Source organism: Melitaea cinxia, chromosome 2 (assembly GCF_905220565.1).
Source record: "Melitaea cinxia chromosome 2, ilMelCinx1.1, whole genome shotgun sequence".
In the NCBI taxonomy this organism is placed as follows: domain Eukaryota; kingdom Metazoa; phylum Arthropoda; class Insecta; order Lepidoptera; family Nymphalidae; genus Melitaea; species Melitaea cinxia.
The window spans coordinates 5,607,343-5,628,675 of NC_059395.1; the positions used below are offsets into that span (position 1 = coordinate 5,607,343).

Below are 21,333 nucleotides of genomic sequence, written 5' to 3' on the forward strand. Positions count from 1 at the left end.
AGTGGATATTACAGTGCAAAAAAAATACAAAATAATTTAAAAGCTTAAAATCTTATATTACAACTTTATAAATCAAATTAAAATAATAAATTTGGATAACAATAATTAAGTTTTTTATTGTATTAAAAAAGTAAGGTTTGGCAATTATAAAGGCTTCAATCAATTTCATTTTTATAAATAAAAAAATAATCCAGAGGTATTAAATAAATCATAATCATACTTTATAGCCTGTGTATATAATTTTTGTTTTTGACATTGAAACTTGACAGTTACCACAGCTTACCGCAACCGAATCGTGACTTTCATAAATTGTTAAATCTTATTTTGTTTGCAATAATTAAAATACAGTAAGTAATATTTTATTTAGTTTAAAAAGCTAAATTTAAAAGTAATCAGTTCGTATCAGCAAAATTTATTTACTGTGAATCTTATAAGATTAGAGTATTCTTCAAGGAAGTAGGTTTTGTGTACAATGATTTTGCATGTGTAAATTTTATAGAAATATGGCTGCGTCGGTTGTTGATACTTACACGGACCCTACCATGAGCTGGATGAACGCGCCTCACAGCACAGGGACATCTATTATGGCCTGCGAGTATGATGGAGGAGTTGTGATCGGCGCCGACTCTAGAACGACCACCGGCGCTTACATCGCTAATAGAGTTACGGACAAGTTGACTAGGATCACCGATCACATCTACTGCTGCCGCTCTGGTTCAGCTGCAGACACTCAAGCTATTGCTGATATTGTCACTTACCATTTGAGTGAGTAGCTTTAAACATAGGTGTAAATTGTTAAACAACTTCTAATAATTGTAACATCCTTTTAATGTCGATTGTCGTCTATGTTTCTCTTCTCATTTCTTAAAAAATTTTAGATTTAAGGTATGATAAGGCTGGATATTACTTAAATAATAGCTGCTAAATCTGTTAATTTTGTGTTCCAGATTTCCACAAGATGGAATTAGGTGAAGAGCCGTTAGTACAGACTGCTGCGGCTATTTTCAGAGAACTGTGTTACAATTATCGTGATTCTCTTGTAGCTGGTATACTTGTTGCTGGCTGGGATAAGAAGAAAGGAGGTATGTTTCATTGTTTTCACTTATATTATCTTTATACTACTACAACATTTGTGTCAAGTAAATGATAATATTTCTTTGTAGACTACAGTGTAATATTATAAAATTTTCTCTTGTTTTTGATGATAATACCAATATAAATTTAAATCTAGAAATAAAACAAGTAAAAATTTTCAGTATATGATGGTAAAACAAGCAATATTTTTTATTTCCTTCTATACCAACCTTGTTTTGACAATAACAAACACAACAATAATCGATTATCCAATTTAATGCATAACATATTTTGGAAGCTACTTAATTTTAAGCTTGTGATAGTGACACTGTTTGTACATACCTACATTTCAGTGATTCTTTTTATGTTTAGACATTTAATAGATGGATGAGATATATAATAATATTGGTAAACATCTTTCAGGCCAAATATACTCTGTACCAATTGGTGGTATGGTACAACGCCAAGCAGTTTCTATTGGAGGATCGGGTTCTACGTATGTCTATGGTTATGTTGATGCCAATTTCAAGCCCAACATGACTAAAGAGGAAGCTAAGAAATTTGTCACCAACACCCTAACGTTGGCTATGTTACGAGATGGTTCGTCTGGTGGGGTTGTAAGGCTCGGTGTGATATCTGAGGCTGGTGTTGAGAGGTCGGTTATCCTTGGTGACCAGTTGCCTAAATTTTATGAAGGATAAATGTTGGAGAGTGAAATGTAATGTTTGATTTTTAAGGTATTATAAATTTGCTATAAAAATTTGTTTCATTTTTTATAACATTCTATATTCATTACCTCAAGTAAAATTAATAAAAGTTAATAGGGGTAATAAGTCTTAAGCTGTAACTCTTATTATATATCTTCATGTTTGTTCCCACAGTGAGGCAAAATGGGGCTTCTGCCCCACCCTGACTCGCAGCAAATAATTGATATTTTAGATTGTTAATTAGGAAATTATAGCCAAAACCTCTGCAAGCTATTATTGTAGTAATGTAGATAGTGAAACGTAATGAAAAGTTGAGTAAATAAAAATAATTTAGTTTTCTACTACATATCGAGTTTTGCATTTATTTGTTTTTGCCCCACTTCGATAATATTCTGGGTACGCCCATGTATATCTTACAAATCTTTTGTAGTTGAATAATCTTCCTTTGTATTTAAAAAATTAAGTAAGCTGTAAATACAATAAATGTAAGGTCAAATCATTGTTTGTGTCTAAGCTAGAATTTCTTATTGAATAAAATCATTAAGGTTTACTGAAATACACCTGCCCAGCGTGGTGACTATGGGCAAAACACATAAGTTCACGTTATTTTTGACGTAAACTTGTGGAGGCCTATGTCCAGCAGTGGACTGTATAGGCTGTAATGATGATGATGATACTGAAATAAAGTAAATAAAACTGAAACAACTTTTAACTGAGGTAGGACACAGCAGGAAATATCCTGCTCAAATCTGGAGCAGCCTGACTGAGGAAGTGCCTTCGCCTTACACAAGATCATATCTAATTAATACTGCACTAAGTAGGAGGCCATTCATTCATTACGTAAGGATGCTTTTTGATCGTAATTAATGAATGCCCCCTAGTGTTGTATTCCTGGGGTGAGTTAGGTAACCTGCTCTTTAGACTAGGGTCGACGACGCGCTTGCGATGCTCCTGGTGTAGCCGCCGTCTAAAACTACGGTAATCGCTTACCATCAGGTGAGCCGTACGCTTGTTTGCCGACCTTGTTTTAAATATAAAAAAAAATGGTTATCTTTAAAGTTATCTTACGGACGATAGTTTAACGTGACAACGTCATAAAAACACATCTCGGACGTATAGGCCAATAATTAGTACCAGCGGCCCTTTACTAAATTATACTTTAACAATTATACTAAATTAACTCACTAAATAACTCACTAAACGACTAAATTATATTTAGTTTCTCAAAATGCAACACCGGACTCGTAAAATAGTAAACTCACGACAATAAGAAAAGAACAAACACGTTGTCCGTACTGATTACTTAACGAAACGAAATAAATAATCTAGCGTGTAGTATAATACAAACAAAAATATTCTTAAATATTAGTTTTCAAAATATATTAAGTTCTGGGCATTGAAAGGAAAAAAGTTCATATTTAGTTACAACAGAATACAATTTGACATGGGACTAAATATATTATACGGCAAGGTGAGATGTTCTAGACATCGAAAGGATTTTTTTTTTCTTATTCTGTTACAATAGAGTACAATTTAGCTTTGTGTACATTTGAGTAGTAAAGTAATTCTTTCAACATAAATAACGCTTGCCAAGTAAAATAACTATATCCGGTATCGACTCCTAGCCGGCTAAAATTCATCCATGTTTAAACTTTGACGGGACTCTTGACACCACCTTTACTAATCAGCTAGTAGATTATCTACCAAACAACACCATGATCAATTAAATAAAGCACAGAAATAATAGTAGCAAATAATTCATATATTATTAATATTCATTATTTAATAGTAACAAGTATTATACAAAGATTAGTTCAAAACAAGTTATCTTTTGTTAAAGCACTATACATTGAAAAAAACACAGTGAGATAGTGTACAATTATTACTTTTTTTCATGTACACTGGGGCGTGGTCACGATAAAGTGAATTTATTTTTTAAAGTGCATATTACATACTTATTATACAATACCAATTACTATAATAGTGAAATAGTGTACTGAACAAGAACAATAATACATTAGATATAAAGGGTCAACCATTAAACATGTGATGGATTTTAGAAACTTTTTAATCCCTTCCCCCCCCCCCCCCCCCCATCTTTCCCTTGGGGATATTTGGTAAGGTTTTAAACTACCCTCCCAGGGACCCAAAAAACACCTCATGTGTTTAATGGACGACCCCTAAGATGTTTAATATATTTATGTGATAACTCCAAGCTCTTCCATAGTTTCAAGGTCACGCATGAGCATTTGTATGGTTTGTTTGGTCCGAGGGAAGTAATCTGCTGTTTCATCATCTTCGAATGATGGATCCTGAGATTCAAGCTCTGCAAATGGAAAAAAATTCGCGAATATGAAATTTTGATTTTATACCTTTTGGAAAAATGTCTTTATTTTTTATCAAAAGTAACATATTTAAACAGAGTGAGAGTGCGAGAGAGACAGAGATATTTTTTATTACTTTCAATGAAACGATTCGTTAATTAACAACATTTAGCCTGAAATGTAAATGACAAAATAACTATAATATAATTTTAGCTCAACGATAATTTTATATGATAACCGCGACACTTGTGGTATGAAATAACAAATGGGCACTGGGGATTTTTTAGGCAGAAAATCTGGTGGGTTTGTTAATATAATTAGTTTTTTACCAGCAACTTGAGCATCGATGGAGTCTAATCTCGCGTCGATAAGAGCTTGACAGCGTTGAATGTGTTTCAGAAGTCTTTCCCTGCAAGCACTGTTCTCAATGGCCGCTTCGGGTTGAGGCACTATCATATTCGTGTGAACTTCTTGTTCTGGGGAATTAAAAAAAAATATAAGCTACCAAATTGGTTTTTAGTACTGTAAAACAATCGACTTGACTTGATTGAATTGACAACGCGTTGGCGCAATGGTCACGGCACTGGTTTGTGACTGTTGGGTTAGCGGTTGCGGGTTCGATCCCCGCACATGGCAAACGTTTGTATTGGCCATACAGATGTTTGCCGTGGTTTGGGCGTTTATACTTGTTTATTGTGTGTGTTTCCGGACTCCTGACACAGGAGATAATCCTACCTGGGGCCGTTGAGTGTGAAGCGTTAATGTTTATATTAGGTATATTATAACAATCAGGATCGACAGCTTAACGTGCCTCCGAGGCGCGGTGTGTCCTTAAGGCATCCAGAACAAAAACAAATATTTGCACTAATATAATATCCATCCCAAGCAGGAATCGAACCCGCGACCACTGGTGTGCGCCACACAGCAAAATGAAAATCCTTGGGAAACACAACAGTCTCGTACACCTAGACCTCAACAAACAACAAACAAGGTTCCCTGGAAGAGATTGCTTTTAAGCAATAAGGCCGCCTTTTCTACATTTTTTTTTCTACAAATTATTGTTCATGTTGCTTGTTTATTTTATTTGTTTGGTGTACAATAGAGTAAAATAAATAAATAAATAATAAACATGTATGGCCTATACTTAATAATTTATTTATTTTATCGTGTGTAGAGAACTAAAGATTGACTGACCACTAGCCCATCTGATATTTACTGTGACCAATTCGTCTTCATATGATATATAATAATTTTTATTTCATACATGTATTTGAAGAATCATTTACCTTGAACAGATTTCGCCAACCTTTCCAACTCTGATGTTGTTATCGGTAAATCCAAAGATGGCCCACCGCTGGAACTGGACAAGGCAGTTGTCAAATTTAACAAGGAATTAGGATTCTGAATAAACCTATCTTGATCTGTCTCTTCAATTATCGGTATTCTCATATCTAAGCTCGCATCTTTTACTTCCTCTGGCTTTACTGGTAGGTTTTCCTTGCCTATGTTATTTATATATTTGATATTTAGATCTGAGTAATCAGAGTTTAATCGCTCTTGAGTGAAGGTTGTTTCAGCGTTCTCCCAATCTTTGGCCCATAGATATAGCTTTGGATGATCTTTTTTACTGCAAAATAGTAGATTAGTAAGTTTCTTAAAATGTTTTAAGTAAGGTAGAATTAGGTTATAATGAGTAGTTATATGCTCATATATATTATTCACATTTTTTTTATGTTAAAAATGTGAATACCCGACATTCAACTAAAATTTTTACATAAATTTTATAGTCAACTAAACCATAATGGCTCAGTTAGAGTTGTATTATTTAATAATTAAATTAATTTAACATACTGACACTATGAATCAACAAATAAAATATTACATACAATAACATTACTTCCGGGAAGGAAGGTAGTAGTAAAATTCTAAAAGTAATATTTTTGACTTCTTTTTTTCTTATAAAGACCCCTCATACATTATTTTCACAAATATCTCCTATATACAGACAAAAATCAGTTACAGTTTTATTGAAGTAGCTTGACTTTGGGAGTAAGCTGGTGAATGCGTTGCGAAAAGTGTGATCGGGCAAGGCGAATGGAAGTTGAGAGGGAGATATAAGTTAGATGGAGCTAAAGAGGTTTTAATTCAGTCGTGTGATCCAAATCACACTCGTTTTTGTAGCTACATTAGTCAAATGATTTAACCATCAATTTGTTTAAATATCATCATCATCACTTCAGCCTATCGCAGTCTACTGCAGGACATAGGACTCCACAAGTTCGCGCCAATAATGGCGTGAGCTCATCTGTGTTGCCCATAGTCACCACGCTGGGTAGGCGGGTTGATGACCGCAGATCTGGCTTTGTAGTGGCTGGCAACGAAGACGCTGCTGCCCGTCTTGGGTTTGTGTATTTAAAAGTCAGTAATTGGATGGTTATCCCGCCATCGGTCGGCTTTATAAGTTCCAAGATGGTAGTGGAACTGTGTTATTCCTTAGTCGCCTCTTGCGACACCCACGTGCAGAGAGGGGGTGGCTATATTATTTACCGCCGCAGCCACACAACTAAAAGCTGATGATGATGAGTGATGTTGTTTAAATAAATATAAATAGTACTTACGTAGCTACATAGTATTTAACCCTTAAAGCATGCAGGGCATCTTGAATCCTGAGCAAATTGCCAGACAACTCATGCGACCTACGAAGGGATTCGCAGGGCTTCGCCCCCGGCAGCAGACCTTCGTATAACCGATCTTGGTCATGCAAAAATCTTTTCGATCGGCGACCACGTCGAGGATTGAGGCAAATACTACATGTGTACTTTTCAGGGACCTAGAAGTAAATTATCATCGTATAAAGTTATTTGCACTAAAATTGATTCATCCTTATCTACTTAACTGCTAAACCGTATCTTGTTCACAATTACTCATTTTAGTTTAGGCCAATGCATCCAAGTATCCTGTTATAATATTTTGATTATAATACAATATTTAGATATATATTTAATTAAAAAAAATAGTCAATTATAAAAGTCGATTGTGAAAAAAAAATCGGATTCAACAGTCCACTTGGCAACACATTTAGCGATTAATTTTGATAAGATTTTCAAATTATTTTCACCTCAGTTTCATGGTGTATGTTATGGCAGAGAGCATGTTGCCAACATAGACAGAGCTCACACTGTACCATAAGACCATCTTCCTCTCGGTAACCACAATGACAATTAATTATTTCTTCACGTTTCATGTGCTCTATTTTAATGCGCTCACCGGCTGTCAAGAAAGTAAAGTATTATAATTTGTAATACAAAAAGACCTTATATCAATTTAAATATTGGTAAATGAAAAAATCTACGTGTATAATCTATATATAAAGGATTCAGCCTGTAATATACTACTGCTGGGCAAAGGCCTCTTTCCCCATATAGGAGAAGGATCAGAACTTAATCCACCAAACTGTTCCACTGCAAGTTGGCAGATAACATGTATATATTTTCTGAGAATTACTATATAAAGGAACACTGATAACAGAAAAAAGAACCTTAATATCATTAGTATAAAATATTATTTATAATGAAAAATACCTAAGCAATCACATAGAAATATGGATTTTTATCCACAAAATTTATAAGGTAGCTTTATTAGGTATGCAGAGTTCCTGAGTAGGGTCAGGGATAGAATGGGCAACGGGTTTGTAATACTTCTGTTTCGGAATATTTATTTACCAACTTTTGTAATATATAAAAAAAATGAATACAATTAGTAACTTACTTTCTGTGTATATATACATGTTGCTATCTTTCTGATCTTCATTATTGGACTCAGAGGACATAATTTGCTGGTTACACATCCCTTTGTCCATAGTCTTAGAATCAGGTGTACCTGAAATTAAATGAAAATATTTATTTCGCCATAAGGTGATTCAGACGACAAAAAAAATTATAATTCCAAAAAAAAAAAGTCATGATAGCAAATGACTAACAATTTCAAAATTGCCACAATTTAACATTAGGTACATCACAAACTCAGGTCAAATATACCCAGTGCTATGCAATAAAAATCAATACTTATTATTTTACTCTAAAACTTGCCTGAACCTGGAAAGCTAGACCTTGTCTCCATATCAGAATTAGCGTACCATTCATCATCTTCACTTAACGGTTTCTTTGATATAGTCGAGAAACATTTACGTTTCTTTTCCGTTATCTTCCTAATATCATCCAAAGGTTTTTGAACCGTGTGAGTGGAAATTTCTGCTTCGAAATCTAAAGCTTCAAATGGCGGTTCATACACAGTTTCAATTGTACTATCATCGTATTCGAGATTTGGTTCTTCTTTTTTCTCTACAATCGGTTCAGGGTCTGGCCTTCTAACTGGTAGCAAAACTTTTGGTCTTTTCAGCGGTTTGTTAGCAAGTGCTTGACGTAGTTTCGGCGAATCTTGAGACCTTGGTATAGGCGAATCGATTTTAGTTGGAACCAGCGGTAAATCAATATTCAGTTCGGGTACCGGTTCTTCTAATTTCGGTTTTATTTCTAATTTTGGTTCTTCAGAACGTTTTGGTGCTCGAATTTTGACTTTGATTATTTTGGATTCTGGTTCGTGACGTGGCTTCGACGGTTCTAAATCCGTTGGTTTGGTTCTCTTTCTAGCCAAATCTAGTACTTTAGGAGTTGCACCCAACATTTTCCTCAATTCTCTGTGATAATGTTTTATGTGCATTTGTAATAGCGTATTATTTCTGAAATTTTTAAAGCAACCTTCGGCTGGACATCGAAGTAAGTTTTCGATTATTTGTACTTTTAGCGATCCAACATACACTACAACAAGGACATAGGATTTAACAAGTAAATTATTGATTTCCATGGTACTGATATCTTAATAACTTAGAATTCGCTTTTAAACTATCAGAAAAATAATTTACTACTAAAATAACTCATTATAACAAATCAAAATACATTAACAATTGCGTTTAGCCAAGAACAAAATTTCAAAATATAGTTTAATACTTACCATAACCATCTTCCAAAGTGGGAGCCTCAAAGGATGCATCGGTTATGTCTGATGTATCCAAAACAGCTTGACTACTTGTGCCGGGCTCATCGTCCAAAGAAGGCTATTAAACATATTATTTTTACAACATCTTCAAAATCTCTAAGTACACAATGAATATTTCATAGCATCACTAAAGAAAGTTTGTTTAAAAATGATACAGTCATGGACAGTGTATAGTAATGTTTTTTTGGAAGCAAAAAAAATATCAGTAAGAATATCTTAAACATTTTGAAGATTCGGAAAAATGTCTCTAATGATGATATATTTTTACTTGTTTTCTTGGAAATCGTCGCCAAGTCAAACTGTTTTTATTGATAGACAAATTTGGCGAGTTCAAAGAAATTTTTCCTAGTCTTGAACTAAGTCTACTTTACTTTTACCTTCTTCTTCTTACGTCTCCTCTCTTTCTTGTCCTCTTTTCGTTTATGGCTTATTTTCTTTCTCTTTATCAGAGGCGACAAAACGTTAACACCACTCACTGGTAACGTCCCATCACCTGTGTTACTGACCCAACCCATGCGTCTCGACAATTTGAGATGAACGCCGAAATCTAACAAAGCGTACTCGTAAGGTTTGAGATTTTCGTCTCTATTGAGTTCTAAGAAGGCGCGCATATCCGTCTTTGTATGGAATTTTCGGTTATCTGGTCTGAAATAAAGGAATGAATTGTGATGCTTATGGAATTTACTCTTTAAGAAGCTATATAAGTCCCGTCGTACAAAAATATAAAAGAGATATCGTGTGAAACAGTAACTAAGCAGTGATGTTGAGGCCTGTCCTGAGAATGACGTTTACCGCACGTCTCTTGCGAAAAAGAGTACGGTTTACGGTAATTGTTCTGAGGAGTAAAATATTGTCGCGTGTCGGAGCTAACACACACTTTTTTATGTCTTATGTCATGACTTCTGTAAATCATGTACTCTTCTTTAGTATACTTTCTATAGAATATTAGAATTGCAACTATCAGAGGTAGAGAGTAATTCAATCCATAAAATATATGAAATATTATGATGAAAATAAAAAAAAAATAAAGATACTAAAAATATTAAGTAGCGCAGCTAGTTTAGAAACTACCATGTTTATAAAAAGAAATTTACTATTTATTTAATTTACATTTCAAAAATTACGTCAGTCAAAAACTTTGAATATTAAAAAATATATTTCCCAGAAGATCATTAAAATAAAATGAAATAAAAAATACCAAAATATTATTATAAATAAATAAATAATTAATTGTTGAAACATTAAATTTGTGTAAAATAAAAATTATCTTTGTAAAATCATATCAATATCGGTTTAAAAACACCAAAATCATTACCATTACAAAAAAATCATTACCATTACATAAATGGTAACATACAGACGGACATAAATTCCTAAGATAGACAACTAAGTGCCTGTGTTGAAGCAAAGTCACCGAAAACTGCGACAACGGGTTAATCCAATTATATAAAATAGATAAATATGAAAAAAAATACTTGCCCAACTAGAACCACATCCCATTTTCCAGCAGATTGACCTAAACTCCGCCGAACCATGTGCTTCGTCCAGCCCGGAGGCAATCTCTTATCTTCAACCTGCAATAAATGATCATATATTTACATTTACACATATTTATAAGATTATGGTGATAGATCTATAAAATCACTGAATCGATTTTCTTATACCATATAACTGTCAAGTACATATAACTAGATGTGTTTAAAAAACCGGTCACTTGTTCTACTTCCGTAAAGGTGATGAGCTTTCCCAAGGTGACGTCGGTTTTCTGTTCTACAAAGCCCTCACTATCAACGTTGTTACTATAATTTCTTGTAATTTTAATTTTGTTCTTTATTTAAATGTGCAATAAAGTATATTATTATTATTATTATTGTGGAAGTCAGCAGTGTGTCAATGGACAGTGTACATTGTACTTAAACTCACTGACAGTTACTCCCTGAAAGTGATACAAGGTATATGCGCTGACCTCGAGACACTCTGACAATTAAGTCGAAGCCTTGTATAAAGATACTAAGATATACAAATGCAGCGCTTGGATAGCTTAAAAACGGAGGGGCCCTGGGGGATGACGGAGTTTCGACTGAGCTCCTTATAGCCGCAGAGAGGCCTGCCCTAAAAGCCTTACGCCGTCATCCACCGAGGAACCACGCCGAAGTCGTGATCCAGGAGTGTGGTGGTGCTGTTCTTTAAGAGAGGCGATAAGTCTCTGTTATAGAATTACAGACCGATCTTACTTCCGAGCCACGTCTATAAGCTGTTTTCGAGGGTTGTTACGAATCGTTTCACCAGAAGACACGACGAATTCCAACCACCGTAGCAGGCTGGGTTTCGAAATCGCTACAGAACAGTAGGCCACATCCATACTGTTCGGCAGATTACTCAAAAGACAGAAGAATATAATCAGCCGCTGTGTATGTCATTTGTGGACTACGAGAAAGCATTTGATTCGAACTAGGCATCAACGTCGCCGACGATATCGTCATCTTTGCGGAGACGTTGGATGAGCTAGACCAAATGCTGGCCAGCCTAAACGAGTCCTCCCGACGAGTTGGTCTCGGTATGAACTTGGACAAAACGAAAGTTATGTTTAACAACCAAGTCATACCGATACCGGTATCGGTCAATGGTACCCTTCTCGAAGTTGTTCAGGATTATGTTTACCTAAGCCATACCATCCAACTCATCTTCATCCAACAGAGGCTGATAAGAGAATTCGATTGGGCTGGACGGCATTTAGCAGACTTCGTCGAGTCTTCACTTTGAAGATTCCGCAATGCTTGAAAACAAAGGTCTTCGAGCAATGCGTCCTGCCTGTGTTAACATACGGAGCCGAGACGTGGACACTGACGAAGGGACTGGTCCACAAGTTTCAAGTCTAGGCTATGCTTGAGGTTTCTTTCAACGATAGAATTAGAAATGAGACTATTCGCAAGAGAACGAAAGTAACTGACATAGCTCACAGAATTAGCAAGTTGAAGTGGCAGTAGGCTGGTTATCTGTGCCGCTGGACCGACGATCTATGTAAGATTGCCGATGTAAGCTGGATGAGAATTGCGGAAAACCCGGATGTCTGGCGAGAACTTGGGGAGGCCTATGTCCAGCAGTGGACTACAATAGGCTGAACTAAAATAATATATTACCTGTACACTTCTCCGAAGCAGAGGTAACTTCCCGCCATCAACTTTTGCTTCAGCTTCGATCTCACTAACATTGCCAACTGGTTGACCATTAACCCACTTGCAACACCACTCGCCCGGTAAAAGAAAACTTTCTGGCATTTCATTAGGCCTATCAGTCGATAATTCCTGTGATTTCAGTAAAATTTGTTTCCTAATCTCCTCAACTTGTTTTCTCATTGCCTTCATCTGCTCAACTTCTTTTCTCATTTCTTCAAGTTCATTTTGCACTATCTCCACTTGTTTCTTAACTTTCTTTTCCTGTAACAATCTCAATTTCTTAGTTTTCTTTATTTTTGATACTTTCTTTCCTTTCTTCTCATTATCTATATCCTGTACTTCGCTTACTGATTTAGTTTCGGTTTTGGTTGCAGGTTTTGGTGAATCGACATTTGTATCCGTTTGATTCAAACCACCCTCAAGTTTGTTTATGACTTCTTTCATTTTCTCAATTTCCTCTTGTTTACTTTGGTCTGGCTTTTCGAAATTTTCTAATTTCATTTCCTCTTCTATGGCCTGTACATTTGATATATTATTAGTAATTTTATTTTATTCAGACATAAATATAAGTATAGTGTGGTCATATAGACTGAAGCTCAGAAATAAGGAAAATAAGAGTAATCATCACCATCATAAATGTTGGTATACGGATTTTTTCTCAAAATTCTACTAAAACATAAATTACCATTCATTTTTAAACGGGAGTTTTTGTGGAAGAAATATTTATAAAGTAATATTTTTCCTAAATCTTTATCTATTTTTTACAAAAAATATTTATGACATTTTTCAAGCTTAACAAATATCCTTCAAAAGATACGTTAGCACTAATAATAGCTAAGCACTATTTCTCTCTTCTATGTCTATAACTAGACTAGTAGATCTAAAGTTAAATTTTTAGTAAGTACACTTACAGTTTCCACATATGAAGTAGGGCTCTCCAAACCTAAATCACTAGGCTGAACTAAATCTGAACTTATATCACCCGAGTCCTCTTTCATCTCTTTCTCGGTTTCTTTTTCTATCTTAACATCTTTGGAGTCAGATTGAGCATCTTCAGGTGATTGAACTTTTTCATTTTCAGTTTCAGTAACAGTTTTTTCATCATTTTCTTTCTTTTTTACATCAGGTTCATCTTTGGCAACCATACCAATGATAGACGCTACTGCATCTACGAAAATATTTCACTAAAATTGATACTTAAATATCAGAGTTGACAAACGAGAAATTATCAGAAAATACAGGTACAAATATACTTTCAACAATATCTTAAAATGGAATTAATGTCTTATGCGGTTGTTTTAAGATTTTTCCTTTATAAGGTTTTCCCAGAAGTACTTAAAAGCAATTCATACAATAAATTTTTAAAAGTTATTTTCAATATTCTATATACAGACGTACAAAATTTAAAATTAGCTCCTTATAAATTTGGAAAGCTGTAATGATTGCGAAGAAATAACATAACGAGCAAGGTGTGTCTTTTCAATGTGACTAAAATACCTAAACCCTGGTTGAACCATATCACAATTAAATAATTGTGATATGGTTTATAAATTATCTGCTGTGTCTAACTATTTAAATAAAATGTACTCACATGCATTGCTAAGTACAAAACTCGAAATGGGTGGACATTTTTTTTGATTCTCTAACATTTAGTACATAGATAGTTCTTACAGTATCAAAAGTTAAGAAAATTACAAAACTTCAGAAAATGTAACGATTCAAATACACGCATTTGACATTTCGCAAGACGAGACAACGTCTGTCAAGTCAGCTAAAAACATAATTAATAAAAATAATATGGCAGGTCGTAAATATTTACGGCCTGTTCCACCAGTTGCAAATAACGCTGTTTGACGGATGACGGACCGACAGTTAAAATTTTCGGATTCATTATATCATTTCAAAAATCGAATTCTACTTATAATTATATTCCCATATATCTTAATGTTGTTGTTTATTGATTGAGGTGAAACAGGTCCTAATGGCTTATTCTATCTCCTGCTGTTAAAGTTATGTTATTTATAAGTTACTAGCTTCTGTGCGCGACTTCGTCCGCGTGGAACAGAGGCGCGCGCAATACTTGATCATTATTTTGCTGCGATGTTATTTTAAAACTGCGATATCTCCTGAGATACTCATTGAAATCGAATTATATAAAAGGCTATTTTGTTTTAAATTAAATACTTGTAACGAATAACGCATTTATTTAGCTAAGGATTAATATCATGTTTATAAAAACATCTTCGCAAATAATGCATTATTTTAGAACGAACTTGGTTAGCATAAAAAAGGTTATAGTGAGCCAACCTTAAAAGATAGATATATGCTGTCGCTGACTTTTTTTTTAGAACTTTTAAAGGGGACCAATTCTGTCATACATGATTTTTGCGAAACTTTAACTGTTTTTACAGCGCACGCAGCGGAAGCTCTCAAAAGGAAAAAAGAACCCCCGATTTTGAAACATTCTTCATTGGTGCTCCGCTCCTTTTGGTCTTAGCGTGATGATATATAGCCTATAACCTTCCTCGATAAATGGGCTATCTAACACTAAAAGAATTTTTCAAATCGGACCAGTAGTTTCTGAGATTAGCGCGTTCAAACAAACAAACAAACTCTTCAGCTTTATAATATTAGCATAGATTCGCAAGGTAAACTGTATCTGCAACTGGTAAAATCAGCCCTTAATTAAGTCACACTTACCAGGTATCTCCACCTGAACTTCAGTTTTATCCTCTTCCACCGATTTTACTGATTGAGGCTTCTTTTTAAATACCTTAACTTTATTTTCCCTTGGAACTCTATCAGCTTTCTCATTTGGTGACTTAATTTTCCTCTTCTTTTTCTGACCAATATTGAAAATCTCTTTTATATTTAATTTCCTTTTTTTTTCCCGTCGTTCACTTTTAGTACCTAAATAATCACGGGTGGGATCAAAGAGGTGGTTATGAAATATTGGATACAACTGGTTTGTTGGAGATGCACTTGGTCCACCGGATAATATCGGTGATGGTGTAGATACTGTAGGAGATAAGGAGGTGTCAACTGTTAAGCTATCGTTTCTCGATGATTTTAATTTATACAGCCTCGATGTACTGCACTTCCATACGAAACCATCGTCAAATACAACCTCGAAATGTCCTGTAGATACAAAAAGAAACATAAAGCTACAAAAAAAGTTAAAAGTAAAAGTACATTAAAGATGATAAGATTAAAAGTGGACTCGTCAAGCTAAAACTTTGAATAAAGATATCATTCAGGTAGGGCACAACAGGATATATCCTGCTCAAAATCTGGAGCAGCCCGACTTTAGAAGTACCTCTACCTAACAGAAGATCACAGCTAAATAATACAGCTTTCTAGCAATGTTCTGTTCTTGTGTAGGGTAAGATGACCAAAGCTCCTGAAGGGATTGGGGGTGGGGTTGGCAACACGCTTGCGACGCTTCTGGTATTACAAGTGTCTATTGGCTACGGTAACCACTTACCAAGAAGAAGGTTGTAAGTTTGTTTACCGACCAGTTGTATTAAAAAAAAAGTGAGCCGTCACGTGATGACTGGCACATGTGAAACATTTATTTTCTTAATACACAAAAATTTTTAATTCAAAAACTTTAAAATCGTACATAGATTCCATCATATAGCGTGGCAATGCGTCGTCACGGCCTGTATCGCTACGCAAAAAAATCAGGTTTACCCTATTACTACATAATCAGGTTTACCCTACTACTACGTAATCAGGTTTACAAATTATATGTGTATAATGAGTTAATAGTTTAAGGGAAACTACAATTGATTCAATTATAGAAAATATAAACCTTTTGTTTACTATAATTATTAAATGTAATTAGGAAATAAATATACCATTCCCTAAATCGTTAGTAATCGTAGCAACAAATCTACGATTATCCCTCCAACGTGCCAAACATCTTTCTCCGACAATAAACTGTAATTTAGTTTTTTCTTCTTGTTTCTCTTCTTTCCCTGTTTCACGGGGTTCGGGTGGTTCTTGAATGGCAGAGGATGTGGACGGAGTAGACGTATTTGCACTCATAGGCCTTAGCCGAGGGCTACTCACGCTTATCCATTCATCATGTCTGAAACAGTTTATAAATAAAGAATAAATATAAATAATACCATCAAATAATAGTGCTTGCTCGCAAACAAAAAAAAAACACTTTAATTACATCATCAAGTAGTTCGATTTAGGTAGTCAGTAAAACAGTCAAATATTATTAAGAATAACAAAATTAGGCATAACTCAAAAAGAACTCATCAGATATCGATCAAATTTAAATGGGACCACACGATAAGCAATAGCTTACGATTAAAACAAGAATCATTAAGTAGTTAGTGATATAAAAAAGACGAGTGTGCTTTAGACTGCACAACTGAAGTAAAACTTCTTTAGCATTAGGCCTACACTGTGTCTTAGATATACGAAAGGTGACTTAGCTAAAAGGAAACTGTCTATAAGAGTAAGAGAGAAAGAAAATGTGTGCTCCCATCTCTTTCTCTTGCTCCGTTTGATCCGATGATCTCACCTTTCGTAACTCTCTCATCAGGCATTCACCAGCTTACTCCCTAAGTAGTAAGTCGTCTTGGTACATCTTTTAGAAGTTTTACTTCAAAAAGCATGTTTATGTATCATATCTTATTATGCATCATAGTTACTCTGAGATAGAATCTTCTTGGTAAAACTACCATACGTGTAGTAAAAATATTGATATGCATTAAATTCTCAAATAATAAAAAAGTACTAAGTTTACTTACTTATTAGTTACAGTGTTATAGTGCACTAGTACCTCCATCTCATCATAGTCAACTTCAACAATCTCAGCTGGGTACCAGAATTCGCCAAAATCTTTCACTTCTACTTTCGAACCCACTGACAAGGCCATACTGTTGCCTGAAAAATCATGATAAAATATTAATTGCATAACAATTTTTCTTTCAAAAGACTATATGAGGCAAAATAATCATACATTATATGTATAATGAGACTGTAAACTGTAGTTATAAATAAACATTTTTTTTTTCAGTATCTTAAAAAAAAGCAATGCCTGACTAACACCGGAAATAGTTCCATAAGTATTTTAATACACAATCAAAATCTAAATCAAAATTTACTTTATTCAAGTAGGCTTCAAAACTTTTTTGAACAGTCATTTTACAAACTAAAATTATATCAGTTTTTAGTAAATGAATTATAGTAAATTTAAAGCTACCACTGCTTCAGAATCGAGATTCTACAGAGAAAAATCAGTGAGAAACTTCAGTTACAATTTAATACTTTCAAACTATTGCCATACCTTTTTCTTTAGGACTCAAACTCTGTTTCGTTATAGGTTTCATGTTTTTATTTGCTATTTTAGCTTCTGATTCACTCAAGATCATGTCCATAACACTGGTTGCTATGACTATCGGATCTCCTTGTTCAATCACTTGCATTTTTTCTATAATATCCTTATTTTGTTCCATTTCACTTTTTGCTTTGTCTTTTGTTTCTTGAATTTCCTTTTCTTGATCTTCTATGAATTTCTTTATAGCTTCTACATTTTCAACCTCGGACTCCTTACTAGTGTTGGGTAAGTTTAATTTTTCATTTTCATCTTTGGCGGAGTCCTGCGTCTCCATTTTTGTGTCTTTTGTAACATCTGTCATGTTCCAGGCAAATATTGATGGTACAGCATCTGCAATGTATTTATTATATATATATTAATTTTTTAAATAATTTATGAATTGACAAGACCAGGGATGGTAAGTGTATTAAGAGCTGCGGAGATTTATTTGTATAGTCTTTATATTTGACTAAATATTTACGATTTTTGTATTCTCAATTAACTACTGATAAAAAGAAAATGATAATTTAGCAAAATTACAATTTATAGTTCTAATTTTATTGTCAAAATTGTGTTGCTTTGATAATAATCTATATCGAGTGTCATGCAAAACTTTAATAATAAATGACTAATATAACTCTACTAGATATAATAGTTGCAATAATAGAAAATTAGTGTCTTACTAGTATGTGTAGTCCTTACTACAACTCTAAGTGTGAATTTCAGTATAAAAATATAACCAAAATTCAAAGCTAGCAAATTAAAAAAAAGAAAAGTTTGAAGCCACAAATTCTATAAAAAAAAAAAAGTAAAATTACATGAATGAAATTAATGATACGATATATTAGTAATGAACTATGTTCATCATTGTGTAGAAAAAGTAAAATGAGTAGGACACAAACAAATAAAAAAGGAAAAACTACAATTCTAATAAGATATACAATATTTGAAAATCTAAGTTCTTCTATGTAAATACCTGACTTCAAGACATATTTCGAGTCCTGATATATTTGAAAATCGCTTTTACAAAAGTGTCGTGAGCACACATAAGAAAAGTGGTCTGTGTTAGTGTGTGTGAACTGTGTAACTGACACCCATTTTTCACGTAATGCCTTATCTTTAGGGAACTTGTGATATGTTACACCAACATCTTCGGCTCTTGTTGAAGACGAATTACAGTTTTCTACACAACATTTTTTAACAGCCATCCTATTTCACAAAAATTATTAACATAACATCACTATTCAGAAAATTATTACACCACGTAATAGTAAGTCCATTATAGTGATTTCTATAGGTTAAACAAGGTGATTATAAACAAAAAAATTAAATAAACTTACCTAAATAATCAGTAATTCAAAATAATGATACTGATGTTTGGTTAGAAATTTGTTTTTATTTTCTACATTGCCATAAAATCATGAATACATAACATATTATTAATAGTGAACGTTCATAAGTTGCAATTCAATTTTATATTCCAACAAAACTTTATTAAATTATTTTAATTAGTAATTAATTAAGTAATAATTAATGATCCCAATGTACGTATAACACACAAAATGAATATGGAATACTCTTTCAAGTCTTTGGGATTTGGGAATTATGAATAATGACATATAAAGAAAAGTCAAATAACAAAACGTAAACCACAGATTGTACAGACTACAGATAGAGTTCTTAATATAGATAACCCATAAACCCAACCTACCCCACCCCAGCCCGCAAAATAATGATATTTGTAATAAAAAAAATACTAATTGATAGATTTTGAATTGCTCAATTCAACTACGTTGTCCTTTTAAATTGCTCACCTCAAATTATATAATTAAAAATCAAAATTTAAAAAAAAAATCAAATATTTTCAAACTCCTATATCTTTCGATGTATACAATATTTTAAATTGCTCAAAGTGTTAAAAAACTGCACAAGTTGCATTTATAATTGCTCAAGTATAGTTTGGAACAGATCCACTTCCCTTAATTTTTAAATAAATATAAATAGTTTGCACAAATAAAATATTGATATTTGTAAAAAAAAATACTAATCGATACATTTTCAATAGCTCAATTCGACTACGTTGTCCTTTTAATTTGCTCACCTCAAATTATTTAATTATAAATTAAAAAAGTCGTTGGAAAATATTCTTTTATCAATATTTTCAAACTCCTATATCTTTTGATGTATACAATATTTTAAATTGCTCAACGTGTTAAAACCCTGCTGAAGTTGCATTTATAATTGCTCAAGTACAGATTTGAACAGCTCCACTTTCCTTAATTTTTAAATAAATATATAAAGTTGGAACAAATTTAACGTTTATATCGATAAAGTGAGCGCTGCAGATGCGCATAGACAATGATGGGAAGCCAAAAAAATTGCGGATATTCGTAATAAAAAGATGCTAATCGTTCGATTTTCAATAGCTCAATTCAACTACGTTGGCCTTTTAAATTGCTCACTTCAAATTATTTAATTAAAAATCAAAAAAGTCGTTGAAAAAAATCATTTATCAATATTTTCAAACTCCTATATCTTTTGATGTATACAATATTTTAAATTGCTCAACGTGTTAAAACCCTGCTGAAGTTGCATTTATAATTGCTCAAATACAGTTTTGAACAACTCCGCTTTCCTTAATTTTTAAATAAATATAAATAGTTTGAACAAATTTATCGTTTATATCATAAGACAGGTGTATATACGCTGCGCGTGCGCATAGACAATGATGGGAAGCCAAAAAATTGCGGATATTCGTAATAAAAAAGATACTAATCGATAGATTTTCAATAGCTCAATTCAACTACGTTGTCCTTTTAAATTGCTCACCTCAAATTATTTAATTAAAAATCAAAGAAGTCGTTGAAAAAAATTCATTTATCAATATTTTCAAACTCGTATATCTTTTGATGTATACAATATTTTAAATTGCTCAACGTGTTAAAACCCTGCTGAAGTTGCATTTATAATTGCTCAAGTTCAGTTTGGAACAACCCCACTTTTTTGGCAGGCAGATTTCATACTTTCCTCGTATAATTAAAATAATTACCTACTTTTATTAGTTATCAGGATTCACATACATTGTTAAAGTAACATTACTTTCCACTGTTATCCTCAATTGCCGGTTGCTTCTATTAAATAGTTTAAGGTGAGCAATTTAAAAGACCAACGTAGTTGAATTGAGCTATTGAAAATCTATCGATTAGTATCTTTTTTATTACGAATATCCGCAATTTTTTTGCTTCGCATCATTGTCTATGCGTACGCGCAGCGTACACCTGTCTTACGATATAAACGTTAAATTTGTTCAAACTATTTATATTTATTTAAAAATTACGGAAAGTGGAGCTGTTCAAATCTGTACTTGAGCAATTATAAATGCAACTTCAGCACGGTTTTAACACGTTGAGCAATTTAAAATATTGTATACATCAAAAGATATAGGAGTTTGAAAATATTGATAAATGAATTTTTTCAACGACTTTTTTGATTTATAATTAAATAATTTGAGGTGAGCAATTTAAAAGGATAACGTAGTTGAATTGAGCTATTGAAAATCGAACGTTTAGCATCTTTTTATTACGAATATCCGCAATTTTTTTGGCTTCCCATCATTGTCTATGCGCATCTGCAGCGCTCACTTTATCGATTTATACGTT

At 33.4% G+C, this 21,333-nt stretch overlaps 2 protein-coding genes across 2 annotated transcripts; one reads left to right on the plus strand and one right to left on the minus strand.

Annotated features, from left to right (window-relative positions):
* The first annotated feature begins 240 nt into the window (after positions 1-240).
* On the plus strand, positions 241-1,834 carry LOC123659876 (proteasome subunit beta type-6). Its single transcript, XM_045595042.1, has 4 exons — positions 241-347; positions 500-765; positions 948-1,082; positions 1,498-1,834. The coding sequence occupies exons 2-4, from the start codon at positions 504-506 to the stop codon at positions 1,773-1,775; spliced, it is 675 nt and encodes a 224-aa protein (XP_045450998.1). The 5' UTR covers positions 241-347; positions 500-503; the 3' UTR covers positions 1,776-1,834.
* A 1,688-nt stretch (positions 1,835-3,522) lies between these two features.
* LOC123663230 (PHD finger protein 20-like) lies at positions 3,523-18,904 on the minus strand. The gene is made up of 17 exons (XM_045597926.1): positions 18,651-18,904; positions 17,645-18,025; positions 17,106-17,241; positions 16,197-16,429; positions 15,037-15,474; positions 13,248-13,504; positions 12,301-12,852; positions 10,640-10,734; positions 9,538-9,805; positions 9,116-9,218; positions 8,194-8,922; positions 7,874-7,984; positions 7,224-7,375; positions 6,724-6,935; positions 5,392-5,732; positions 4,435-4,581; positions 3,523-4,107 (listed from the first exon to the last, which is right to left on the minus strand). The coding sequence occupies exons 1-17, from the start codon at positions 18,880-18,882 to the stop codon at positions 3,980-3,982; spliced, it is 4,515 nt and encodes a 1,504-aa protein (XP_045453882.1). The 5' UTR covers positions 18,883-18,904; the 3' UTR covers positions 3,523-3,979.
* Positions 18,905-21,333: the final 2,429 nt, after the last annotated feature.

Excerpts from the sequence above, each read along its gene's own strand:
- LOC123659876 (XM_045595042.1), top strand. The coding sequence starts at position 504 with ATGGCTGCGTCGGTTGTTGATACTTACACGGACCCTACCATGAGCTGG. Across the intron at positions 766-947 it reads TATTGTCACTTACCATTTGA|ATTTCCACAAGATGGAATTA; the intron begins GTGAGTAGCTTT and ends TTTGTGTTCCAG. Across the intron at positions 1,083-1,497 it reads CTGGGATAAGAAGAAAGGAG|GCCAAATATACTCTGTACCA; the intron begins GTATGTTTCATT and ends AACATCTTTCAG.
- LOC123663230 (XM_045597926.1), bottom strand. The coding sequence starts at position 18,882 with ATGGCTGTTAAAAAATGTTGTGTAGAAAACTGTAATTCGTCTTCAACA. Across the intron at positions 18,026-18,650 it reads GAAATATGTCTTGAAGTCAG|ATGCTGTACCATCAATATTT; the intron begins GTATTTACATAG and ends AATACATTGCAG. Across the intron at positions 12,853-13,247 it reads CTACTTCATATGTGGAAACT|GCCATAGAAGAGGAAATGAA; the intron begins GTAAGTGTACTT and ends TCAAATGTACAG.